General features: G+C 61.9%; 3 protein-coding genes across 10 annotated transcripts in view; 2 read left to right on the top strand and 1 right to left on the bottom strand.

The window, feature by feature from the left end:
• The window catches only part of SSH2 (slingshot protein phosphatase 2), a 95,211-nt gene extending 86,453 nt beyond the window's left edge, over window positions 1–8,758 (top strand). For all 3 annotated transcript variants that reach the window (XM_032707669.1, XM_032707671.1, XM_032707670.1), the window contains 2 exons: window positions 499–1,342; window positions 2,624–8,758. In XM_032707669.1, the coding sequence (XP_032563560.1) occupies window positions 499–1,342; window positions 2,624–4,579 (2,800 nt within the window). In that variant the 3' untranslated portion in view covers window positions 4,580–8,758. The remainder of the gene's footprint in view (window positions 1–498; window positions 1,343–2,623) is intronic.
• Window positions 8,759–10,539: 1,781 nt separating this feature from the next.
• On the top strand, window positions 10,540–16,843 carry CORO6 (coronin 6). Of its 6 annotated transcripts, none has more exons than XM_032707742.1 (11): window positions 10,540–10,602; window positions 12,585–12,784; window positions 13,428–13,550; window positions 13,990–14,119; window positions 14,201–14,382; window positions 14,505–14,624; window positions 15,367–15,471; window positions 15,548–15,693; window positions 15,772–15,829; window positions 15,911–16,141; window positions 16,252–16,843. In XM_032707742.1, the coding sequence occupies exons 2-11, from the start codon at window positions 12,587–12,589 to the stop codon at window positions 16,372–16,374; spliced, it is 1,416 nt and encodes a 471-aa protein (XP_032563633.1). In that variant the 5' UTR covers window positions 10,540–10,602; window positions 12,585–12,586; the 3' UTR covers window positions 16,375–16,843. The 6 variants fall into 6 exon arrangements, with proteins under 6 accessions (XP_032563633.1, XP_032563637.1, XP_032563634.1 ...); XM_032707746.1 differs by lacking the exon at window positions 10,540–10,602 and adding an exon at window positions 14,850–14,969 and having other exon boundaries at window positions 12,572–12,784; XM_032707743.1 differs by lacking the exons at window positions 10,540–10,602; window positions 14,505–14,624 and adding an exon at window positions 14,850–14,969 and having other exon boundaries at window positions 12,572–12,784; window positions 16,255–16,843.
• Window positions 16,844–16,962: 119 nt separating this feature from the next.
• Window positions 16,963–25,296, bottom strand: ANKRD13B (ankyrin repeat domain 13B). The gene is given in 16 exon segments (XM_032707740.1): window positions 16,963–18,144; window positions 18,233–18,309; window positions 18,497–18,657; window positions 18,905–19,057; window positions 19,137–19,294; window positions 19,388–19,518; window positions 19,599–19,663; window positions 19,732–19,813; window positions 19,904–19,970; window positions 20,069–20,258; window positions 20,381–20,524; window positions 20,775–20,820; window positions 20,899–21,023; window positions 21,268–21,403; window positions 24,794–24,958; window positions 24,960–25,296. Coding segments are annotated over 16 exon segments (2,229 nt in total). The 5' UTR covers window positions 25,278–25,296; the 3' UTR covers window positions 16,963–17,933.
• Window positions 25,297–25,683: the final 387 nt, after the last annotated feature.

The following is a 25,683-nucleotide window of genomic DNA, read 5'->3' as shown; positions in this document are numbered from 1 at the left end:
CCCACTCACTCCACCCTAGCCCTTGGTCACCAGAGCCAGTTATTTATCACTGAAGCTACTGAAAAGAAGGAACCATAAGAGAAATTGGACTTTATTCAGTGTCCACCACCCACTTGCATCCAGGACAAGGGATCCTGTCTCTTCTGCTCATGGCTCACCTACTAGAAAATGGGAAGTGCTTGCTGGCTGAGAAGGGACCAAATAGTTGATTAAACATTGCATTTGTAGAATGGACTGATCCAACACTGCTGAGGAATAGGTGTGTGTGGAACAGAATAGAGCCATGGGATTTAGCTCCTGGAAAGTGACTCGTTATCGGACCAACTTCTCCAGCAGCAGGTTTGGCCCTGAACCGTTGTGGTGAAGCTGCAGTTGTGGTTAATGACTCCAGTACTTGGCACAGCTTTTCCTGTAGGTTGTATGCCCTTAGAACAAGGTGGGTCTGGGTCTGGTACGTGAAAACTACTCAGTGTTTTCATTTGCTTTCCCTGCCCACAGCAAACAGCGGCACAACAAACTGTGGCGCTCGCACTCCGACAGCGACCTCTCGGATCACCATGAGCCCATCTGCAAGTCTGGGCTGGAGCTGAACAAAAAGGAGATCACCACCTCAGCAGACCAGATCTCGGAGGCAAAGACCAACGACAACCAGCAGCCCATGTCTCCCATCTACTCAGCTGAGCTGGACAGGGAGCAGCAGCCTCCAGAGGACACAAACATGATCGAGGACGTGTGTGCAAAGGAGAGAAGGATCCACTTAGAGTTTACGTGCCGAGACTTCCACGCTGAGCAGATGGAGGACAAGCTGAACCTGAACAATATCAATGGTTGTACGGCGGGGTGTTGTGTAGACTCTGTCCCCCCTGATAACTGCCATACTTCTGAGGCCTTAATGCAGCTCCAGCACCCCTTGGAAATAACGGAGTTTCCTGATTTGACAGTGGACGATCTAGAAAAAGATGCCCTTAAGCCTGATATGAACGTGCACTTGGTTCCCATGGAAGAATTCACTTCGTGCTTAAAAGACTCTCCTCAATCCCCAAACCAAAATTCCCCGAGTCTCCAGCAGAATCCTCAGCCCGAAGGGACAGACCTCAGTACAGACAGGATCGATTTCTTCAGCGCTTTGGAGAAATTCGTGGAGCTTTCCCAGGAGAGCCGGTCACGCACCTGCTCCCATTCCAGGCCGGAGGAGCAAGGGAGTGGAAGGAACGGGGTCTCCAGGGTGCCTGTGCTGGAAGTGCCACCTGCTGCTGATGGGGGTGCAGATGCTCGAAGGAACAGCCATGGAAACTCTCCTCAGGCATCAGATGACTCTTCCACAGATGAAGAACAACAAAAGGTTAAAATAACGTGCTTGGTTTTTTTAGGAACTGCTGTTCAAACCTATCCCTGGGCAGTTCTCCTGTTGTAGGGGGTGCTGTGGATAGGATTTTCTAGCCCTGCTTTCACTGGACAGGGTGGCTGTTTGAGAAAGGATTGCTGGATGCTTCACTCTTCCTTCACTTTTAGATACTTGCCCTTTTCTGCACTTTTTCCTTAAACATCAGTTTGCTGGCATTGGCAGGGCACTGGCTGAGCTGACCTTGACCTGACCTGCTGTGCTGTTCTCGTGAGAAACTTATTTTTGAATTTTGCATCAGGAGAGCAGAAAGGTGGGATTTGACCCACTAATACAGCTGGACCCTGCACAGCCAAACCCAGCTAATGTCCCAAACCTGCACAGATATTTATCTGACTTGAGAAATCCACCAAAGAATGGGGCAAAACTGGTGCCTTTCCCTGGTTGGGAAGCACCAGCACTGGGGTAGTAAATCAAGGCAGATGTACAGCTTCCACTGCTGGAGGAAGAAATGAGCCTGTCCAGATCTAGAGTGATGGCATTGGGCATGTCATGGCTCACTTCTCTCCTGGATAGAGAGATGGTCCTGAACAAAATTTAGTAACCTCTAAATTTAGGTAATTGCTTTTCAGCCTCCAGGACTTTCACAGGGATTGATGATGTCCGGGGCCATCGTTTTCTGGGAGCCTCTCTTATTTAAATTCCATGCTGCATTGCTTGAATCCTTTCCATCTCCATGTGAGGCAATAAGGCTCTTCCAAATATAATAGGGCAACGCTCTCTCCAGTGATTTGGCAGTGTCTGTGGGGATGGGGAGCCTCTCAGGCCATTTTCCTCCAGGAAACCAGAGCGTTTCAGCACTTTGTCATTCTTTTTGCTGTACTTCTGTTTGCTCTGTACATGAGCAGAATCTCTCTCATATTTTCAGTTCAGAGCTGCACTTTTAGCAGCATTAGGATTCTTCTTGTTAGCTGGATTTTTCTTTATTAAAAAAAGAAAAGGCTAAATTTTCCTTGGAGTTTGTGACGATTAAATAGAAGTTCTTAAATCTCAGTGTAAGTGAAATTAGTGGAAATCCAGCCTAGAATATGTTAAATTCAATCCCAGAGACACTAACGCCTCTACATTAGTGATCACTGCTCTTGTGATCCATCTCCACACACTGGCACATGCTTTTTTCTTCCTTTGGGATGTGTACCCCTGTCTCCTTTAAGCTGCTGCTGTTTGCGCTGTGTTAGCAGAGCTGATCCACTTTGTAATTTTCCCATTTGTGTGTTGCAGGAGGTCCCTGAGCTGCCTAGTGCAGGTCATCTCACGAGATCCCACTCGGAAAATGCCATTTCTGTGAAGGAAATTATCACAGAGATCGAGTCAATCAACCAGGGAGCAGGACCTGCCCAGCAGAAAGAGGGCTCAGCCAACCTCAGCCAGACACCAAAGAGGAACACGGTGCATGACCTGCCAGTGGAGGCCATTTGGGCATTGGAAAGGGTGGAACAGAGTGAAGGAGCCTGTGCTGGACACCAGGAAAAGGAGAAGGACCCTCTGCTGGCTGAAGAAGAAGCTGCCCCCTCTCTGCAGCCATCCGGTAAATCAGAGCTGGAGGAAAGTGGCTCTGCGGGGGAGCAGCAAGAGCCTCGTGGCTCCACCAACCCTGAGCCCAAGTGGTGCCCCGGCTCCGTCCGGCGAGCCACGCTGGAGTTCGAGGAGCGCTTGAGACAGGAGCAGGAGCACCAGCACACATCCCCCGTCTGCACCTTACCCACCCGCAAGAACTCCAGGAACGACTCTCCTGCTGCCGAGCTCCTGCCACGGGGGAAGAGCGAGGAGCCGCCCCTGGAGCTGGCTCCGGAGGGTGACAGGGCACAGGTACCGGGCACTGAGGAGCCTCTGCTGCCTCCTGGGGCAGAGCTGCCTGCGCCCCTCACCCCCCCTGCTGCAGAGCCCGGCCTGGGGCAGGAGGGAGCGGTGCAGGAGCACAGGACAGTGGTCTTGTTTGATGGGACGGAGGAGCCACCCCTGCCCTCCCTCCTCCCAAAGAGAGTCGAAATCATCGAATACACTCCCATGGTCAAGTCTGCAGAGCAGCACCCTGACACAAGCTGTGAGCAGGGCGGGCTGGCCACGGCCATCCCATCTTTAGATGAAAACTTGAACCCTTCAGTGTGCTTGGAGGAGGCTCCAACCTGTCTCAGAGCTCTGGCAGATCTCCCCCCGCCGGAGCATGCGGTACACGAGCAGGCCACCCTCACTGTGGGCAGCCCTAGCGTGGAAGTTGGTGGGTTATCTGTTCACCTCGGTGCTGCCCCTCCCTCTGCCCAGGTGACCTCTACACCTTCAACCAGCCTCGACCGCTCTCCTTATCCCTATGTAATCCACCTGGAAGGTGTCACTGAGCAGAGCACGGGTACAGACGATGAGCCAGTCACGCCATGTGGCATCGAGGGAGACACGACTCTGCTGTTCAGGGACAGACCCAAACCTCTCTGCGGGGGCGGTGACAGCATCTCAAGGCAGCTGAGCAGGGAGGACTTCACCAGCCAGCATGCCGAAAACATGGACCTTCTGGACATCTCGTTCCTGTGTTACAGCCTCCCGCACAGCCCCAGCAGCCGCAGTGTGGAGGAGCGCAGCAGCAGCCCCGGGCTGGTCAAGCAGCGAGCGAAGGAAATAGAGGCTCGGATCCGGCACGCAGGGCTCACCACACCCTCCCACATGAAACGCTCGGCATCCTTGGCCAAACTGGACTGCTTGGACCTCTCCAAGGACGACTTGTGCGAGAGGGAGTCTGCCTCAGCCTCTTCCCATGCCAACCCGGTGCTTCTCACCTGCGTTGCCCTCGGTCGAGGCTTTTGCGAGGGAAAGTTGGAGAGGGGCTCGGAAAGCACGTGTGGAAAGCATCGCCTTTCCTCCCCAGAGCCCACTAAGCATTTTGTGGAACAGCTCAGAACAGCCGAGTGCATTGCCCAGAGCAAGCCGGTGGAGAGGCCGCTGGCTCAGTACGCCAAAGAGTGCGGCTCCAGCCAGCAGAGTTTGTGTTCCAGCACGGATCCGACGTGGACTAGCTCTGAGGAGGGTCCTCCGCTGCTCCAGGTGCAGGTCCTGGACTCCTTGTCTCCAGCTCAAGGTCTGGCTGTCGCACCTCGGCAGCAGCACGGGAGAACTCACCCTCTGAGGAGGCTCAAAAAGACCAATGAGAAAAAGCGGACAACCAATCCCCTCTACAACACGATGTGATCCCGGGCCCTTGGCTGTGATTTCTTACTCAGAACCCGTGGTGTTGCTTTCACGCAAGGGGAAGGTGTAATATAAGGAACATGCACTTTACTGGTTAATTTTATATATATTGTCATTTTACTGTTCCTGGCGCATGTAGGTGTGGGTTGGTTCTTCTGTGTGTGACTCTGACTGCAGGACTGTTTGGGTTTTTTTAAGTTTTTTAACTCAGATAACCTCAAATGTTCTTTTTTTTTTTTTTTTTGTTAGTTTGTTTTAAAAGAACACCTTTATCATGCGAAAGTTGATGTTGGCTAGCTTTGGCAAGGTGGAGTTTTGCTTAGAACCAGATCCTAGTTCCTAACTTGAATTCTCCCCATGCCTTGAAATGGTGCTGGGCAGTTGGTGGGGTGGGAGCCCCTGTAAATGTGAAGGCTGTGCCAAGGTCCCTTTGTTTGGCCTTTTATTTCTGCAAACTGGAACTCCACCATGCTGGCAGGTCCCTCACAAAGCTGCTTCAGGACAAACCCCCCCCCGGGCTCAGTTCAGCTGGTGCTTCCCAAAAAGGAGCACATGGGGGTAAATCCTCCCAAGGGATGGGCAGCACTGAGACCTGCACTGCTCACCTGCCATGGGGCACAGAGCCCTGTTCTGTGGTGAGGTGGGGCAGAGCTCCTCCATGAGCTGCCAAGCTCACCTCTACCCCCAAAGCCAGCGTGTTCTTTTAAAACAAACACCTCATTAGGGTTTTAACCCTCCCATTACTTGAATACTGCTGTGGGCCTTCTAAGTTCATGGCCATATCATCTGTCCTCTGCCCTCCTGCTGCCTCCCCTCTGCCCAAAAGCTGTTCTCGTGCTGCCTGAGTTTTCCTCTCCCCTCTGCTGTGCTCACAGGCATTTCTGGTTGCTCCCAAACCTCGACCTGTTACCATTGTTACACAGCAATTGTTGCCCTTAATGCAAAGCTTTGTCCTCTCTGCTGTCACTCCTAACTCTTGACCCAGAGGGAAGATGTTTTCTGGAATTTTTCTCTTTTTTTTTTTTTTGCCTAAATTGTATATATGATATTTATATGAGGGGGGGGGTTTTTGTTGTTGTTTCTATGGGTTTTTTTTAAAAAAAAAAAGGGCAAGACTGCATTCTGTAAACTGGAAAACAAACCCACCTGACTCAAACTCAGTGCTGTTCATTGTGATCTGCACAGACATGGGAGTGGATTTGACATTGTAAGCTGTCTTCCCTTTCCAAAAGTGAGCCTCGATGCCAGCCTTTGCCAAATGTGTCCCTTCTCCTTTGGTCCTGTGTGAACCCCCTTTACCCCACTGTGGGAGGAGCACTGTGTCTCTGCCTGTCTCCCTCCTGCTGGAAGCTGGGTTACAGAAGTGCCAGGCAGATGTGGAAAGCTGTCAGCAGGTTCCAAGCCATTCTGCAGGTTCTTGCTTCCCTGGAGAAACTGTGTTTGAAGGGTCTGCTCCAAATTCTAGCAAACTGTTTAGTGATTTCTGAGCAGTTTGGCTAAATCAAAGGTCCTCCTTTCCAGCTATGTGTATCAGCAAGTTGTCCCTGTGCTGTAGGAGCAGAGGGAAAGGCACTTGGCCATGGCAGGGGAGCTCTGGGTCCTGTTTGCAGTCCCATGGCAGGTCCTGTCTGAGCTGGTGCTTGGCTTGGGCCCAGACCTGCCCTCCGGGGAGGAACAAAGCACAGGGATGATGCAGAATGGCTCCAGCTGCTGAAGCCCAGCATGGAGAGGACACAGTGTGGGAGGAGCAGCAGCCAAGGGCCGTGCCTAGAAAGCAGCACTGATGCTGCAGAGCCTTGTAGACTCTGATGGGACAAACTCATCTTGAGCTGGAGAGGAGTGCCCGGCACCAGAGTGCTGGGGAGTATTGGGAAGCAGCATGTGCCTGCCCTGGGAGAGGGGTGTCTGTGACACCCCAGCTGGCAGCAGAGGAGAGCCTGGCAGTTGGCAAGGTAATCCCACCTTGCTACCCTGCTGTAGCTCCCAGGGATCCTCCTGTGCTGCTTTGCAGCCCAGGCACGGGTCTGTGAGTTGGTCTGTGCTCCAGCAGCCACGAGCACTGTCCCTCCCTTTCCAAGGAGCTTGAGCTCTGGGAGGATGTTGCTGCCCGTGCTCACTGCAGGCTGGAGCACAGCCCTGTCTGGGGTCAAATACCACGTCGCCCCAGGCCATTTCAGTCATTAGAAGTCACCTAAGCCCCTGGCCTGGGAAGCCAGTTACTTCTTTGGGACACTGAAAGACATGTGGCTTCTCCTAGCCTGCTCCAGCTGGCTCCAGAGCTGGGCAGACACTGTGGAAAGGCCAAGTGGCTCATGTCATCTGGTGAAGGACAGATTCAGTCCTTGCCTCCCCCACAAACATCACCAGGCCCTGCTGCCCACTGTTCCTGGCCCCAGGGACATGCCTGCCTGCCCCTCCGCAGGCGGAAGGGATGGGTTGCCACAAGCCTGCCCTGCGTTGGAGGGAGCAAGCTTGGCTGTCAGCGTGTCCTGGTGACAAGGATCTGCTGGGGAGGGGAAAGCCCTGTGTAAAATTTGTTCCCTTAAGAAGGCAGGAGGAGGAGGAAGAGGATTGGGTTTCTTTGCCCAGCTTGATCTCAGGAGAAATGCCCTCTAGGAAGGGTCTTCCATGCAGACCAGAAATGCTGCTTCCTTCCAATACTCAGCTGCTCTCCGGGTGCTTCAGCTGGGGAGAGCAGCGAAGGGGCAGAGGCCCCTGCAGGGAGGTGCTTTGCTGTCCCCTTGTCCTGGGCTCTGGCCCAGCACAACTGGTTTTTCTCTGGGAAGGCTGTGGACAGGCAGAGGGAGTCAGGGATGGTGGTTCTCTTGCAGAGTGATGAAGGCCTTGGAGGTCTGGAGGCTCTGAGCAGGATGGCAGGAAGGGGGCAGACTGGAGGGGCCTGAACCTCCTTGACCAGTGTCTGGGAAACGAAGCCACCAAGCCCCTGGCATCAGAGGTCTCTGCCTGGGGACAGTTGTCCCTTTCTCCATGCTGGTGGCTCATGGGAGGGTGATGACTCACTCCTGCTTCCCGTGACCACCCCATGAGAGCTGCTTGTGCCCCGCTGAGCACCACGGGGAGCTGCACCTCCGGGGTGCTCAGCAGCCGCCAAGCCTCGCGGATGGAGGGGTTTTAGGAGAAAACGCGTTTTAAGGGCATTTTTGTACAAAGCAACTGTTCTTTGGTCTCTTGCGAAGCCTCTCGGAGGACGCTTTATTGTTTACATTGACTCCTGTACAAAATCCCAGCCATCGCCTCCCGTCTCGGCCGTACTGTAACGTGTGAGCCTTGCACAAACGGACTGCGTGTGCGTGAAACTGGTTCTACACTGCGTTCTGTTGCACTCGGTGGTGTGTGCGTGTGTGTGCGTGTGTCTGGTCTGCTTGAGAAGTTGTGACATGTACAAATCTCCCCCCTTTCGGCCCTTTCCTGGGGCACGGTCCCAGCGGGTGGCAGGAGGTGACGCCGCTTCGGGGTCACTTGGATGTTGAACGGAGCAGGGATTAGCTCCGTGTCCCTCTGCCAGCAAAGGCCTGGTGGAAGGGAACCCGCCCCAGCTCCAGCTGCTCCGGGGACCTCCTGGAAGGAGTGAGCTGCCTGGAATCCGTGGGCACCGGTGCACTGCACCTGCCCGGGGGGCTCCAAGAGCCTCGCAGCTCTCCCGGCCCGCTGGCAGGAGGAAGCCATACCCGCTGCAGGTCCCTGCTCCCCGCACGGTGCATCCTGCCTTAATCTGGTCCTGGCTCCACGCAAGGCCCCCCCGCTTCTCCCTAAGGGAGGGACCCCCAAGCCCTTGCTGGCGCGGGGCAGAGGCTCTGGCCTGGCGCAGGAGTGTCCGGCAGTGCTGCCAGAGGTGCTGCCAGCCCGTGCTGCAGACATCTCTGTTGGCACAAGAGAAGGTGCCAGTGCCTTTTATTTTCCTTTATGGAGATGTGACGTCCGTGCGCTGGTTTGTAGGGATCGCCCAGGGCCGGGCAGCTGGCGGTGGGGTTGCAAACCAGGGAGGGGAGCGCTTCTGTCTACCCCTCCTGGATCTTCCTTGGTGGCTGGGATCGTCCCCTTTTCCCCTAAAGACTCTATGACCGATGTGCTCAGCTGTTTTTAAATGTGAACTTGTGCACTGATGTGCAGATTCAATGTTATTGTTACCGAATGAATAAAACTTTATTTTGAAGATGATGTGGGCGTGTGGCCTTGTTTGGGGGGATCAGGGCTGGGGGTGAGGAGTGATCTGTGCTACTCTCAGAGCACAGGGCAGCGGTGGGAAGCTGGGGAGTCAGAGTGGAGTTGTTCACTCACATCCCCTGACGGAAGGGAGGATGGGTCTGTCCTGTCCCAAGTGATGGAGCCGTGCTTCCAAGCAAGATGTACCTCCAGATCCTGCTGCAGTTGCAGGACAGGTGCTGGGGGTTGTGTATGTAAAGCTGTTTGGGATGCAGTGGGTGACCTCCCTGCACAAGGGAGGATGTGAGGTTTTAGCCGGACACCGAACCAGACCCATCATGGTCAGCCAAGGAGCTGAGCCAAATCCAAGCACCTAATAACCATGGCATGAGTGGATCTTTGCATTGGGAAACAGCCCATCTTGGGTGAGTTGGTTTTGCACACTGTTCTGTCCCATTGTGGTAAGAAAGTGGCGCAAGGGTCTCTGTGGGCTCCCACTACCTTTGCTGTGAGCAAGGGAATGCTGAGAGCACCAAATCCCTCAGGCTCAGACTCATCTTCCAGGAAGCTTCCCACTGGGCCAGGGCATCAGGGTGTGGGGCCAGGGGTGCAGGGCCATTGCTGTGGGGCTGGCAGTGTCTCCAGGGTGCCCAATTCCTTCCTGCTCCCCGCAGCACCAGCTGGGGAAAGGCTTCCCATGGCCTTTTCTCCAGTTGCTGAGGATGTGGCTTGGAGCTGGGGACACAGGGCTCACTCCATCCCCAAAGGCAGAATGAGCCAGGGCCATGGTGGGGCGGGGCAGGTAAGGGGTGCCTCTGCACCTCCATCCCTCTCTGCCACCCCTTTGGCCGGGTGAACAAGGATGTCACATTTTCCCTGCCTTTTTGCCAGCTGCCCCCTCCTGCCCGCTCAGCCAATGCTCGTCCAGCTCCACATGGTGCCCTTGTAGGGTCCAGGGCTTTGCTGCCTTTCCAGGAACCACCGCTCCCCTCCCTCCGGTCCCTGAGCCCTACAATCCCTTAATCCCCTTGGGCCAGGGCATCCCTCCGGGGCTGAGCTTCACTAAATCCCAAATCTGGCTCCTGGATGTGCCTGTACAACCATCCTGCTGTCCTGGGCTGGGGCTGACGTGGGCTCACTCCGTGGATTTGCAGATCCCTTTCTCCCGGGGGAGGTGGGAACGCTGTGGGGTGCCGTGGGTGTTGGGAGCCCCAGGGGCAGCCCATGGTCATGGTCCCTGTGGGGCTGGACTGGCTGTGGGGTGCGGGGGGACCCATGGCAGGGTCACAGCCCTGGGCAGAGGTGACCCCCGGGGTTTTGGCAGCCTGGGACTGTCGAAGCTGACCCTCCCCTCGTTTTCCCCCAGTGCTTTAGGAGGACTCAGGGGGTTTCTCCTGCCCCACCAGACCCCCGCAGCGCTGGGCAGAGGGGCTCCCACGCACCGCGCCGGGGGGTCTGCGGGCACCCTTGGTCCCCCCGCTTTTGGGGCGGAAGTGTGGGGTGGCTGTGCGGGGGCTGCCCCCATCCCCGCGGGCAGAGCGGGGGGCCGGGCAGGGTGCGGGGGCAGGCGGGGCCGGGCCGGGCCCCCCCTCCCCTCCCCTCCGGTGCCCGCCGCGGGGGGGCTGTGCCGGCCCCGCGCCCGGCTCGGCTCAGCTGTTCTCTGCGGCAGCGGCACCGCGCGGGGCCGAGCCGAGCCCAGCCGAGCCGAGCCCAGCCGGGCGGAGCGGAGCCGAGCGGGGCCGGGCCGGGCTGGGGGGAGCGGAGCGGGGCTGAGCGGGGCCGGAGCGGGCGGAGCGGAGCCGAGCGGGGCGCGGAGCGGAGCCGGGCGCGCCCGGGCGCGGAGGAGCCGCCGAGCGCAGGTGGGAGCCGGGCGGGGAGGGGGCGGCGGGACCGCGGTGGGAAGGGACGGGGGGACGCGGGGAGCGGGGCTGAGCCCCCCGGGCCCCGGCCCCTCGCCGCCCGCCGGCGGAGATGGCTATATTTGGACAGTGACCTCTGGTCGTTCCCGAGCAGCCGCTGCGGATTCAATTGTGGCAACGTAATGGCACGGCCGGGAGCGGGGAGCGGGGCTGTCCTGCCTGTATCCTGCCTGCACCCTGCCTGTATCCTGCCTGCACGCCGCCTGCACCCCACCCGTACCCCGCCTGACCCCACTTTCATGCTGCCTGCACCCCACCTGCACCCCATCTCTCTCTGCCAGCACCTCATCCAACCCCACCCGCACCCTGCCTGCACCCCACCCAATTCTCATGCCTGCAGCCTGCTAGCACCCTGCCTGCACCCCACCTACACCCCACTCAGCCCTGCCTGCACCTCACCTGCACCCCACCCAACCCAGCCTGCCGGCACCCTGCTCAACTCTGCCTGCTCCACATCCGCCCCTCACCTGCACCCCACACCCTGCCTGCACCCTGCCCTGCTAACCAGGCTGGCCCCCCTTAGCCTACATGCTGACACCCCAAACTCTGCTCCCACTGGCAGTGTTTGACGTGCTGCAAAATCCCCGGAGAGCTCCTCCCCAGGGCCGGAGACCGTCTCAAGACCATGGGGGTGACACCAGCGGTGCCAGTGTCCAGCCCCCTTTGGTAGCTGGGCTCCGGGCCCCTTAGCACCCAGCTCCAACCCGTTCAGCCAGGCCAGGGATGATGCTGAAGTGCCATGAGGACTCCGGGAACACCCAGGGACTGGGCAGATGTAGCTTGGCTGGGCACTGCATGTGCCCTGTCCAAAAGCTACCTCCTGGAACAAGGAGGAGCAGATCTGCTCCTGCCTCTGCCCACACCGGCCCTGTGGGCTGGGAACGGCGGTGCCTGGCCCTCCAGCTGCATTTTGGTGGCTGGATGTGGCCTCTGGCAATGGCTGTGGACCCAAAAGAATCAGGGCAGTCCCCAAGGCAGCCAGTGGCGAGTGCTGCAGAGCCCCAGCTCCAGTGGTTTTGGGATCCTGAGTGTCTCAGTGCCCACCCTGGGCAGGTCCCTGGAGCAGCAGAGCTGTGGAGAGAGATGGGTGACTATGGGCAGCGTGCCTGGCTGTGGCTGAGGGCTGGAGACCCCACGAGAGCCATGCTGAGAATGGGGGGCTCCTCCACGCCCCGGTGTGCCCAGGGGCTGTGTGGCTATGCCAGGTCCAGCCCTTGCCCAGGTGGGGGTGCAGAGTGGGTGGCACATGTGGAGCCGCGGGACAGGGGCCCATGGAGGGACGCGTGAGCCACCAGCAGGCAACGCTGGAGGCACAGCCTCCCTCCTGGGCGCTGGGTCAGGCCAGGCAGCCTCACTGGTGCAGGATGGGATACAAGGGGACAAGCTGTGAGCCGGTGCATGGTCACAGGTCCACCCCAAAGTCCCCTCAAGCCTGCTTCTCTACTGCAGCTGCTCGTGCCAAACCCAGTGCCAGCCATGGGGCACAGCACAGCTGAGGGACGTGGCACAGCCATGGGGCATGACACAGCTGTGGGTTATGGCACAGCCATGGGTTATGGCACAGCTGTGGGTTATGGCACAGCCGTGGCACATGGCACAGCGGTAGCACATGGCACACCTGCACATTGTGGCACAGCTGTGTCTCTGCTCAGTATCAAGTGGCTTTGGCCACCAGCTGCCCACCCTCAGCACCTGCAGCACCCCCACATCCCTGCACAAGGGCTGCCTCCAGTCCCTGCCATGGGGTCGGGGCCACATCAGGCACCATCCTGCATCCTCACCCCCAGCCACCTCGGTGTTCCCAGGCTTCCTGCTGTGCCCAGGGCAGAGGGTGTAACTCAGAGCATGAGGTCTGAGGGGATCAAAACCCCTCCATGCTGTGCCAGGGTGGGGAGGTGGTGGCCTGACCCTGTGCCCCCCAGCCATGAGCCGCCGCGTGGTGCGCCAGAGCAAGTTCCGCCACGTCTTCGGGCAGCCGGTGAAGGCCGACCAGATGTACGAGGACATCCGTGTCTCCAAGGTGACATGTGACAGCTCCTTCTGCGCCGTCAACCCCAAGTTTGTGGCCATCATCGTGGAGTCTGGTGGCGGGGGGGCCTTCATTGTCCTGCCCCTTGCCAAGGTGAGTGGGGAGGATGCTGAGGTCTGGCTGCCTCCCCGGGATATCTTAGGGGGGACATGCTGGTGGGGTGTTGCTTTTGAGGGGTTGCATGATGGGTGTTGCTTTTGGGTGACCCCAGAGCCCCCCAGCTTTGCCCCAACAGCCCCTCCTCACGTGGGGGCTCAGGGCAGAAACAGCCTGGCTGATCATCAGCCGCTGTGAAAAGTAACATCCCGGGGTAACTGAGGTGATGTGGGAAATCCCCAGGTGCTTTCTCCCCAGTTCCTCAATTCCTCGGGGACACATGATGCCCATGGAGCAGCACCCAGTGGGGTGGGGTCTGCCCTGCCAACCCTGGCTGAGAGACTGGAAGGGGGGTCCCCAGCCCCTCCGTGCCATCAGAAGGGACACAAACCAGTCTCTCAGGGGCACATTGTTCCCCTCTGTGTTCCTATGGGGCTGTACGCCAAGTGAACCCCATTCTCCCTCCGTGCCTCGGTTTCCCCCTTTCAAGGCAGGTGCAAATCTCTGGCCACCGCCAGGGATCCCCTGCATGTCCCCACTTGCGCCACAACCCCTGGCTGGGCTGGGCTTGGCTTCCCAGGGCACCTGGCAGGATTGCCCCCAGCCTCTGGAGATTCATTCTGACACCTCAACGTTGCAGACAGGACGGGTGGACAAGAACCACCCGCTGGTGACGGGACACACGGCGCCCGTGCTGGACATCGACTGGTGTCCCCACAACGACAACGTCATCGCCAGTGCCTCGGAGGACACCACCGTCATGGTGAGGGGCTGGACCCCGAAGGGGGGGGGGCAGCGGGCGCTGGGGGAGCGGTGCAGAGCATTCCCCCCCCCCTTCGCTGCCTGCGGAGTGTCACTGGCCTATTTTTAGCCCCGGTGCCATGCGTTCGCGCTGGCGGCGGCTGCTCGCTCCATGATGCAGCAGTTTGTGCTAAATATACCTGCCCTGGCGACTCAGCACCCAGGAATAGCTGGGGGGAGCTGGGGGCTGCTCCCCGGCCATGCCCCCCGCCCTATGCCCACCAGCACCCTGAATGCTGAGGATGCACCCCAGGATGGAGGCGCTTCTGGAGCCCCCTCGCCACCCTCCCTGCAGGCTGAGCCGAGATTAACGATGAGGTTAATTGGCTCCGAGGCCCTCATCCGCTTAGCCCTCACATGCGGGGTGATCCCCAACATCCTGCTCTCTGTCCCTCCCCCAGGTGTGGCAGATCCCCGACTATGTCCCTGTGCGCAACATCACGGAGCCAGTGGTGACACTGGAGGGACACTCCAAGCGGGTGAGCATCATCTCCTGGCACCCCACCGCCCGCAACGTCCTGCTCAGCGCAGGTAAGGGGGTCCCGGGTTGCCCTCCCCGGGGTCAGAGGGGATCTGTGGGGTGACAGCACCTGCCCCCTCGGTCCTCTGCAGGCTGTGACAACCTGGTGATCCTCTGGAACGTGGGGACGGGGGAGATGCTGCTGGCGCTGGATGACATGCACACTGACCTCATCTACAACGTGGGCTGGAACCGCAACGGCAGCCTCCTCGTCACCACCTGCAAGGACAAGAAGGTCCGTGTCATCGACCCCCGCAAGCAGCAGATCATAGCGGTGAGTGCTCCTGCCGTGTCCCCCCCCAGCCCGTGGCGAGGTCCCCCCGGTGCCTGCCTGACCCTACTAACCCCCGCACCGCGCGTCTCTGTGTTTGGTTTAACCCGCTAACGCCGGCGCAGGAGAAAACCAAACCGCACGACGGCACCCGCCCCATCCGCGCCATCTTCGTGGCCGATGGCAAGATCTTCACCACTGGCTTCAGCAAGATGAGTGAGCGGCAGCTGGGCCTCTGGGACCTGGTACGAGATGGTGGCTCCCGCCCAGCCAGCACCGACTTTGCAGAGCTCAGCCCAGCCAGGAATGCTTTGGGTGCTGGGGATACTCTCTGGCAGCACGTGTACCCCGGGAGCATCGTGTGCTCCCCTGGAGTAGGACTCAACAGCTGTTTTAGGGGACAGATCCGGACCCCCTCCGTTTTCCCCCCCTTCCCATGCCCCATGCTGACTGTCCTCCCTCCCCCCCAGGAGAGGTTTGCCCCCCACGAAGGGCTGAGGCCCGTGCGGGCCATCTTCACACGGGAAGGACACATCTTTACCACGGGCTTTACCAGAATGAGCCAGCGGGAGCTGGGCTTGTGGGACCCGGTAACGAGGCCGCATGGAGTGCTGCCCCGGGAACTTGGCCCCCCCAACCCCCTGCCACCCTCCCCCACCGCAAGATGGGGTGCCTGCAGCATCCCCCCTCCAAAAGATGCCAAGTTCCCAAGTGTGCCGTGCTGTGCTGGGGTGGGGAGGGGGCTGGGAGGCAGGGAGTGCTGGGGGAGGCGGGTACAGCCAGGCTGGGGGGTACCCAGCCATGCAGGTAAACAGGAGTGGGGCAAGGGTCTGGGGGGGGCATGCCAAGCTGCCTGCCCGGGGGTTGTGTACCCCAGGGAGGGGGACAAGCCCTGTCCCCCAGTGTGCCGTGGCTAATGTGTGTGACTAACCAGGGTGGAGGTTTTGTGGCCACCGCTCACACCCCTCCACCACTGCGGCCCTGCAGAATAACTTTGAGGAGCCCATCGCCCTGCAGGAGATGGACACGAGCAACGGGGTCCTGCTACCCTTCTACGACGCCGACTCCAGCATTGTCTACCTCTGCGGGAAGGTAACCCCCCACCCAGGGTGCACCTCCATGCCACTCCCCCCGGGGGGCTGGCTGACACCTGTCCCCACACCCGCAGGGTGACAGCAGCATCCGGTACTTTGAGATCACAGACGAGGCACCCTATGTGCACTACCTGAACACCTACAGCAGCAAGGAGCCCCAGCGGGGCATGGGCTTCATGCCCAAGCGTGGGCTGGATGTCAGCAAGTGCGAGATTGCCAGGTGAGAGCAAAGGAGCCTGGTGGGAGGCCAGAGGGGTCATGGGGGCAGCTGGACCCTGACTGCCTCTGCCCCACTCAGGTTCTTCAAGCTCCATGAGCGCAAGTGTGAGCCCATCGTCATGACGGTGCCACGCAAGGTGAGCTCGGGGGGGCCCAGGGGAGATGGGAGGTCTGGGGGGGGACACTCCATGTCTCACTCTGGTCTCTCCCTCCCGCAGTCAGACCTCTTCCAGGATGACCTGTACCCCGACACACCAGGCCCCGAGCCGGCCCTGGAGGCAGATGAGTGGCTGTCGGGGAAGGATGCAGAGCCCATCCTCATCTCGCTGCGGGACGGGTACGTCCCCATCAAGAACCGAGAGCTGAAGGTGGTCAAGAAGAACATCCTGGACAGCAAACCTCCCCCAGGCCCCCGCCGCAGCCACTCCACCTGCGAGTCTGACTTCTCTGTGAGTGTCCTGAGGACAGGGACATGGCAGTAGGGCTGTCCCCCTGTCCAGGGTGGGTTGGAGGGGCCAAAGGGGACTCCTTGGTGACCCTGTGTCTCCCCTCCCTGCAGCAGCCAGCCTTGGAGGAGGTGTTGGAGGAGATCCGTGCCCTGAAGGAGATGGTCCAAGCACAGGAGAAGCGCATCTCCGACCTGGAGAACAAACTCTGCCAGTTCACCAACGGCACGGACTAGCGCGGTGGCCAAGGCCACGGGCAGGGCAAGGACTGCCCCGGCCTGCCGGGGATTAAAGCCGAGTCCCCACAGTGGGCAGGAGCCCAGAGCCATGTTCTTTCCCCAGGAGACGAAGGGGCAGGGAGGAGGTCGGACCCTGACACCCCCCCTCCACTAGCATCAGTTGCATCTTGCTCCTGGGGTGCCCCAGCACATGGGCACCCCACTGCAGCACCCAAGGGGGTCCCGCTTCAGTGCCCACAGGCTGGGGCTGCCAAGCATCCTTCCATGGGGACCTGCACAGTGGGCACCAGCATCCTCCCACGATGGGGAGCTGCCAGGCACTCCTGGCCAGGATGTGCTTGGGTACGGTGCTACATCCCCATCCCATCACCCCTCACCTCCCCCTGCCCCATCGCCCCCTCGGCAGGTGCTCCCAACCAGCTCTTTGCTCCTGGACCCCTTTAATAAAGGGCTCAGCCACCCTTGGCCACGTGGCAGGTACTGGGGATGAGGGACCACCATGCCAGAGGGTCCTGCCTGCACCCCATTGCCAGCACCTGCTGCCCACACACCCCTTGCACAGGTGGAGGGAGGCCAAGAGAGACAAACATTAAAGAGCATTTATTGGTGTTGGCCGCGGTCGGAGCTGCTCGGGCTCCCCCGGCCCTGGCCCAGATGTTGCTGTGGGGTGCGTGGGTGGGGGGGGGGGGCGCCGGCTTTGAAAAGTCCCAGGGGAGCGAGCCCAGCCCCCCACCCCGCAGCCCCCAGCCCCCCGTGTGCAAAGGGGGAGCAGCCGGGGCGGGGGGCCGGGGTTAGCACCATTTGACGTAAGGTTTCTCTCGGGGTCAGTGCCCGGGACGAGGGGGTGCAGCGCTGCCAAGGGGGGGCATCTGAGCAGGGTGGAGGGGTGTGAGCAGGGGGTAAGGGGGGTGACACCGGGCGGCCTCTCACAGGCACCCCCTTAGCTGCCCCAGCAGACCCCCCGCACTGTGGTGGAGGGCGGCTGTGCAGCCCCACACTGGCTATGGGGTGCCATGGGGCTGAGCCCCCCCCACCCCCTGGCAGGCAGAGCAGCTCCTGGGTAAGTGCACTTGGTAGCGCCTGGGCAAGGGGTGGAAGAGGGGACTGGGCAGAGCCCCCCCGGCTCTGGGGGCACCCCGGAACCCCACGCAACTGGCAGCCCCACCCATCTGGGGCAGGATGTGCCCCCACCACCTTCCTGGGGTGAGGTGCTGAGCAGCACCCCATAGGGCAGTTGTGGGGGGCCAGGGCTGTCCTGGGGAGGGGATACAGTCTGTGCAGTTGCCCTCCCTGGTTCCTGCCACCCCAGGTGCGGGGTTGACACCCACCCCCAACCTGTCCTGCTGTGGGGTGCCCCCACCCCACCCAGTGCTGCCCCAGCTCTGGCGACATTCTCCCCCATACCAGGGCCAAATCCTGCCCCGCCTCCCCATTTGCCCTCTGCAGTTCTTGGACTGGCTCCCCCCAACCCACTCCCCCTCTGTGGCCCCAGACACAGCACTGGCCGTGTCCCCATCCCCACTGGGATGGGTGAGGGGCTCAGCGGGGGCGCGGGGTCACTTCTCCGTCAGCGAGAGCTGCAGGATCCGTTGCAGATCCTCTTCCTCCTGCCGTGTCCGGCGCTCCGCTTCCTCCTGCTCCCGCGCCGACAGGGCCATGGCCAGACGCAGCTGCTCTGCGTAGCTGGGGAACAGGGCGCTGGGCCCCCTGCCCCCCCCCGGGGACGGGGCGACGGGGGGCCGGGGGGCCACCGTGTGCTGGGGAGTCCTGGGGGGCGGCAGGAGCTCAGCGGGGGTCCCTGTGGAGCTGGTGCCCACTCCCACTCCCCCAGGGGGACTGGCCGGACCTTACCAACCTGTCTCCCCGGCGGCCTTCATGCGACATGGGGTGGGTGCCCGGCTTGCTGTTGGTCAGTGCTTCCCAAATGGTCACCTGCGGTCAGCGGCAGAGGGGTGCTTGGAGAGTGGTACCCCAAAACCCAGCCCCCTAGGGTGAGCTCTGACCCCACCACCAGGGATGGGGAAATGTGGAGTGAACACCCCGGGAAACACCAGGATGGGATGAGCAAGAGTCCCCCAGGCAAGGCAGGCAGGAGGAGGTAGAGGGTGGCAGTGCCCACCTGGTCGTACTCGCTGCCAGCTTCCAGCAGGCTCTGCTGGATGGCAAACTGCAGCAGGTCATCCTCATCCTCCCTCAGGGCATCCTGGTGGGTGCCCACCACGCTGTACCCCCGCGGCACCTCAAACAGTGCCGGGTCCATCTCGCACGCTCGGCACGAGGCTGTGGGGAGACAGGAGCCGGCACGGCTGGGCACTCCAAGGGACCCTCTCCCACCCCAACAGTCACGTGTCTCTCACCCTGCTGTGACCCACTCCTGCCCCACCAGCCGTGTTCCCCTCATCTCACTGGGACCTCTTCCCTCTCAACCAGCCGTGTCCCCCTGACCCCACTGGGACCTGTTCCCACCCCGCCTCACCAACCACGTCTGACTCATCCTGCTGGGACCCCTCCCTCCCACCCCACATACTGAGGGAGCTGGAGCTGCTGACGCTGGAGGAGTCACTGCTGGGTGAGGGCGCCTCACTGCTGGGGCTGTGCCGCAGGGAACTGACGGGCTCGTCACACCCGTTGAGGTTGCCGAAGGTGATGCGGGCGTTGAGGATATGGAAGATGGGGATTTCTGCAGGAAGGGGAAGAAAAAAAAGCAGGGAGGGAAGCTGGCTGTGCCAGCTGAGCCAGCAGCAGAGCCCCCCCCATACCGATCTTGACGGGGAAGCCGGGCGGGAGACGCAGGGTGATGAAGTCCCGCAGTTTGGCGAAGAGCGCGTTGCTTATTGCCATGAGGTCGATGATGGGGGCAACCTGCTCACAGAGGGACAGCGGGTGGTCCTCGCACAGCCACAGCTTCGCCTTGAACCTGACGGGCACAGGCGTTGGGCTGCAGATCCCTGCCTGTCTCCCGGGGCGGGGGGGACACAAGGGGGTCCCCATCTGCTCCTTCCCCTCTCACTTCTGTGTCTTGGTGGTGAGCTCCATGGGCCGTCCCATGTCCCGGTTGCCCAGCTCGAAGTTGGGGTTGAAATATTCCTCAGGGGTGATGGCGGTGGGGTTGGCGTGGCTCAGCGTCTGCGTGATCAGTGTCTGCGTGGGGGAACAGCCCGGTGGGGTCAGGAGGGGAGGTCTGACTGCAGGGCCACCTCCCAGACCTCCGGGACACTCACCCCGTTGTTGGGCCCCACGTGCTGCTCAGCGATGCCCAGGAAGGATTGCAGGGGGGTCTTACAGCCTGCGGGACAGGAGGGGGTGAGGGCAGAGCCAAGGGGGCCCTGCCCACCCAGCCCGTGCCAGCTGCACCTTTGCTTTTGCCCTTGTGCTGGTCCGAGAGGTGCTCAGTCCGCGTCCGCGTGATCAGCTCCACGTTGGATGCGCCATAGACCTGGATGAGGAGGGGGATGGCAGAGGTGGGTAACCCCCACTTGCAACTGGCCATACCCCTCTGGGCGGCTCAACCCCCGCTGCCCCTCACCTTGGCCTCGTACCCATTCACCATTTCTGTCTTCTCGCTCCTCCAGCCCAGGATCCCGGACTTGTTCCTGGAGCGACACAGCACCGTGAGCAATGGATGGGCTTGCTTGGACAGCCCAGGGTGCTCCACACCCCTGGGGGTGGGCTCGGTGCCACCCCTGCCCACCTCTCAAAGGCGATGTTCTTGGTGTCGAGCTGGGTGGTGACAACGGGGGCCGTCAGCCGCCCCATCACCTGCTCCTCCGTGGGCTGCACAGCAGCCAGCAGCACCTCCTGGTCGTGGCCGGCCAGGGCCAGTGTCTCCGAGTAGACCACCCGCCGGTCGTGGTCAATCTCCATCACCACCGCGCTGGTGTCTGCAGGGAGCAGGGTCAGGACAACCACGGTCCCCATCACATTATCTGGCCCTGCTGCAGCACCACAAGAATCTGCCAGCGCTCCCCGCTGAGGGTGGGGGGATGCCCTGGGGCCACCTCACCTTGTCCTCGGAAGACAAAGCTGCGGTTGCCCCGCTGCCAGGTCATATGGTCGAAGCCCAGCAGCGTGGTGTCCACCCGCAGGTTCTGGCCACTCTTCCACACCTTGTAGGTGTCACTGGGGCAGATCTTGGACACCAGTGGCACTGGGGAGAGATGCCGATAGCCCAGCCAGGGATGGGGCCACCTGCACCCCTGAGTGGGCTGCCAGCACTAAGCTGGGTGGTGGATGCAGCTGGGGAACCCAACGCCTTGGTGGGATGGGGGTCTGCAAGCTTGGGGTGTCTGGGGGGTAAAGGGGCAAGGGACCCCGGACCTGGGGATGGGTGCCAGGGCTGGGGGACTCTGCTGGGAAACTCCCGCTCCTCCCACAGCCACGCTCTGCCCTGAGCTCACCCCAGCTGGTGAACTCCCACTTCATTTCCACGTAGAAGTCCTGGGCCTGTGGAGCACACAGAGGGGTCGGGAGGAGCCCGTGGCTGGCAGCCCCCCCGCAGCCCCTGCGGAAGGAGGGAGGTACCTTGCGCAGCTTCTCCAGCAGGACGGGGATCCCGGCCAGGCGCTTGATGGCTCTCTGGTAGTCGCGGTAGCGCAGGACCAGCTGCACCAGCTCCAGGTCACGGGTGCTCACGGCCTCCTGCAGGACTGTGGGGCAGAGGGGCAGTGCCCAGGGCCATGCCATGGCACACATGGCACTGCAGAGCTGGGCACTGCGCTGGAGCCACAGGCACAGACCACCATGTGAATGGTCCCCTGGGGAGCTGCAGCACCAAGGTGAGCACGACCATGCCTGTGCCTGTGCTCGTGCCCATGTCCGTCCCTATGCCCATTTCTGTGCCTGTGCCAGGGGAGCCTGAGGGAGGACAGAAACAATGAGCCACCTGCTCACCTGTCCATCCACTGCGGTTCTCCTTGCCCACGTCGGCTCCATGCTTCAGCAGCACCCTGGCACACTCGAGGTGGCCCAGTGTGGTGGCCAGATGCAGCGGGGTGCGTCCTCGGGGGTCCAGCTGCTCAATGTCGGCCTGCCAGGAGGGAATGGGGCTCTGGAATCACCAGGGTGGCCACACCTTGCTCCCAGCAGCCTCCCACAGATGTGCAGCTCCCAGACAGAGAAAGCAGCCAACATTTGATGCTATCCCAGAGAACATCCCCACCCCTGAGCTCCCCCCAAGAAATGCACCTCAAAAGCCTCTTCCTGCTCCCTGCAGCCACTGCCATACAGTGGTGGCTGCCAGCACCCAGCACAGCTCGGCAGGGTCAGGCCGGACTGCACCCCCGATGCAGGCACGGAGCAGGGGCATGGCATGGCAGCAGGGGCACGGATGCCCCTGGCGCAGTGCACACAGCTCTGCACATCTTGATGCAGCTGCAAGCTCGGGAAAAGCCCGCACCTCTGGGATTTGGGGGGGGCTGTGCCCAGTTGCCAGGCAGCAGCTGCCGGCAGCCCCCCTCCACCGGGGCCGGGAGCGCGGCGGGCGATGTGGGCTGCGGCGGGCGCCGGCGTGGGCTGCGGCGGGCGCACGTGTTCCCCTGCCTGAGCCTGAGCCGGGGGCGGGCGGCTGCGGGAGCGGAGCGGCTGCTCGGAGGATCCCCGGGGCCCCGGGGAGCCGCCGCTGGGGCTGCCGTTGTTTGTGCCAAACCCGGAGCCTGGCATCCAGCCAGCCCCGAGGAATCCCTTGAGCGGTGGCGGTGGGCACCCCCAACACCCATGGGCCCCGCTCCCCATGTGAGGAGCAGCATCACATCCGTGCCCAGGGCAGGGGACACAGCTCAGGGGGGCCTGGCCCACCCTCTGCATCCCCAGCACCCAGCTGGTGTAGAAGCCTTGTGCCCAGAGAGGGGCACTCCGATGTTGCCAGGGCGGGAGGTTGTGAGACAAACCCCAAATCATGGGTTTTTGGGAGGCCACGTCCAGGAGAACAAACTGGGGGCGCAGGACCCAAAGAGGTCAGCTGAGACTGGGCAGACAGAAGTGTTTTGGCATGGGCAGAGATGGGGTGTGGGCTCCCCACTTCCCAGGGTCTCACCCGCAGCATGTCCCTGCCTCTCTCCAGGCATGTCCTGCTGTCCCAGGGATGTCCCCATCCCTGTCCATGCTGGGCATTCCCATGGGCTGCATCCCCAGGGACCCACCAGGCAGGGGGACCCCCCAGTGTGTCCACACTGCCAGAGCAAAACAGCCCCCCAGTTTCCCGGGAGTCAATGTGCTGCTCCATCGCTCTCCAGGCGACTGCTGCTTCTTAATTGTGCTAATGAAATGACTCTAATTAAAGCTATCGCCCCCCAGCTGGGGGCGGGTGCTGCAGGCTCAGCAGGGCTCCCCAGCTGCAGCCTGGCCCCAGCGCCGGGTGGGATGAGGGTCCCCACTCTGGGGACACGGTGCTGGAGCCACCCCAGGGGACACGGTGTGACCCAGTTTTTGCCAGCAAGAGCTCAGTCCTGGGTCCTGGTGCTGGGGTGGCTCCAGCTTGGGGGCTGCGGCACAAACCTCCAGGTGCTGCCCATCATGGGGGTGTGACACCCCCTGGGGATGAGGACAGGGATGTCGGTGGCTTTGGGGTGGCAGCGGAGCAGCGCAGGATGGCAGCTTGGCCACTCCTCCTGTGCCAGCTGGGCACGTGGCACAGCACGTCCCATCTGCTGGGGTTGTCCCTGGGTTGGAGGACCCCAGTGCCTGCTCCCGGGTGAGAGTGAGGGACATGGGCCAGCATGGGGAGGTGGTGCCAGGCACTGCTGTCCCTGTGCAGCTTCAGGTCCCTGTCACGCATTATGGGGCAGGCTGTGGCGTGGAGTGTCCTGACACAACAGGCTCTGTGTCACTGCCTGCCACATCCTCGTGATGTCCCTGCCCTGGAGACCTGCTGACCCTCAGAGAGGGTCCTCCACCCTGGTGGAGGAAACTGTGGATGAGAGCTCATGGTGACAATTTGGGGGTGACCCACACAGGGCTCTTATGGGAAGAGAGGAGCAATGCTGCCCCAGTGCTTCCCAACCCCTAACACCTGCACTTCGACTGGAGGGATGTGGAGCCACTGCCCTGCGCGGGTCTCTGGGGTGGCAGAGAAGGGCAGAGCTCTAAGACAGGGGGACTTCCAGCCCCCAGGATCACACACAGCCCCAGCCCCAGCCACTTACCCAGGGGATGCTCTGGCAGTAAGAAGGGCTGAGCTGCGTCCCTGGATGCCCTGGAGAGAGCAGGGGGCCTGGGCTGGCCCCCACCTCCTTCCCCCAAGCCCCCACCTGCCACAGAGTCTGGCCTGCAGCACCCATGGCCCCCCCCCGTGCACCCCTGCGGTGCACACAGGGTTGGCTTTGCTCTGACCCTGCAAATGCCAACGGGGGCCATGGCAGAGCCCCTCCACTGGCCAGGCTGGGGGTTAGAAAGCCTCTCTGCAGGTGAGCGGGTCAGAGCCCCCCTTGCAGCCCCTCCATCTCCCCGGGTCTGCTGAGCCCTGCTTTGATCTCTGCCGCGCCGGGCTCCTGGGAAAACTGACCCCACATTACCACGGAAATGAAACCACTGGCCATGGGGTGGGGGACCGGGGCGATGCTGGCGCAGCCTCCGGCTGGACCCCACAATGGAGGCGGGTGTGGCGGGAGCCATCGCCTGCATCCCGGCGGGAGCATCGCGGCACAATGACCCCCGTTTCCTGCACCACCAGAGTCCACCCAGCATGGCCCTCAGTGCCTTGGGGTGCAAGGACCTGGGCCGAGGGAGTGGGGATGCTCAGCACAGCCCGCCGCCAGCCTCCCTCCAGTGCCTGCGGTTTCCTGCATCTTCAGGGTTGGGTTTTAATTACCTGAATTGCAACGCCATGGGGGAGAGGGAGGCTGGGAACCTGCCGGGGATGCACCCGCACCCTGCTCCATGACCAGGCGGCTGGGAGGTTCCCGGGCTGAGGGACACAGTGGGTCCCTTCACGCTGAGAAGAGCCTGCCTGGCCTCGTGGGGATGGGGGGCTGCACCCCAGCAGCATCAGGGTCCTTGTCCCCCCCCTCAGAGGGGCTCAACCTGACGGTGGCAAGCTGGTGACTGCACCCCAGGGAGGTGGCAGTACCCTGAGAAGTGGGGTGCAGGTTGGGGTTCGGGGGGTTTGCAGAGGCCTAGCAGGGAGCTGGGGACACGTGTGGAGGGATGCTCGGGGCTGCGTGTGCCGGAGGATGCAGGGGAGCCGCGGGTGGTACCCACTGCTCCGTGCCAGCCCCGGGGGCAGCAGACACAGTCGCGGGGTGCAGGTGGGGACACACCCCACACTCCCGGAGCTCTGCCAGCGCAGAGAGCGACGCCATCCCTATCACCCCCCCTCATCTCCATCCTCATCCTCATCCCGGCTCCGAGCATTGCATCAGCCCGAGCCGAGCGGAGCCGGGCCGGGCCGTGCCGTGCCGGGAGTGTCCCCGCGCCGCCCCACCTGCTTGGCGCTGAGCTCTCGGTCCAGGTCACGGGCGCGGTTGTGCCAGACGAGGTAGTGCAGCGGGTACCTGCCCTCCGGCCCCTTCCTGCCCGAGCAAGACGCGAGCATCCTCCGTGCATGCTGGAGCGGCGCGGCGGGCGCGGCGCGGGGCGGCGCGGGGCGGGGGGGGCGCGGGGCGGGGCGGGCCGCCACCTCCCGCCCGGTGCTTCCCCGGCCCCCCCGCACCGCCCGGCCTCATGGGACTTGTAGTCGCCCTGCCCGGCATCGCCCCCTTCTTCTTCCTCATCTTCATCCTCCTCCTTTGTGGCCCCTCTCCCGCACCGCTCAGCCCATCACCGCGGCCTCCGACCCCGCAGAGGGGCTGCAAAGGGACACCCCGCTGGCAATCAGCATCCTCCCCAAATTCCCCCGCTTCCCAGGCTGATCTTCCCTGTCCCAGCTGACCCGCACTCGCCCCGTGGGGCAGCGGGCACGAGCACATGGTGGGACAGGGGCGAAGGTGGCAGGTGGGGATCAGGTGGGGGCCGTGCGGGGGTCGTGGGGGGACCCCGATTCTCGCCCCCGCAGCACCAGGCACGGGCCCCCAGCCCCGTTTCCTTTTCCGCCTGCGTCTCTCCCGGGCGGGCGTCGCGTTTTCCGGCTGCCGCCCGAGAACAATGCGAGGCTGGGCCTCCGCGGCCGCCTCAGCCTCCGCCGGCGCCACGCTCCCGGCCCCCCCCGCCCCGCTGCTCCCCACTCTCCCACGGGGGGAACCCCCCTCGGCATCATTATTCTCCGTTCTGCCACGGCGGTGGCAGTGGTCGCGTCCCCCCACCCCCGGTCCCCGCACAGCATCCCCCACCCCCTGCCAGCCCCGCTGCCCCATGACGTCATGAGCCATCTCCTCG

Source organism: Chiroxiphia lanceolata, chromosome 20, assembly GCF_009829145.1.
Source record: "Chiroxiphia lanceolata isolate bChiLan1 chromosome 20, bChiLan1.pri, whole genome shotgun sequence".
Lineage (NCBI taxonomy): Eukaryota > Metazoa > Chordata > Aves > Passeriformes > Pipridae > Chiroxiphia > Chiroxiphia lanceolata.
The sequence above is the reverse complement of the archived record's forward strand: the minus strand, read 5'-3'. Positions and strand labels throughout refer to the sequence as shown.

Bases quoted from the DNA above. Each gene is read 5' to 3' on its own strand.
- CORO6 (XM_032707746.1), top strand. From the start codon at position 12,587: ATGAGCCGCCGCGTGGTGCGCCAGAGCAAGTTCCGCCACGTCTTCGGG. The intron at 13,551-13,989 runs GTGAGGGGCTGG...TCCCTCCCCCAG, and splicing joins CGGAGGACACCACCGTCATG to GTGTGGCAGATCCCCGACTA. The intron at 14,120-14,200 runs GTAAGGGGGTCC...GGTCCTCTGCAG, and splicing joins CAACGTCCTGCTCAGCGCAG to GCTGTGACAACCTGGTGATC.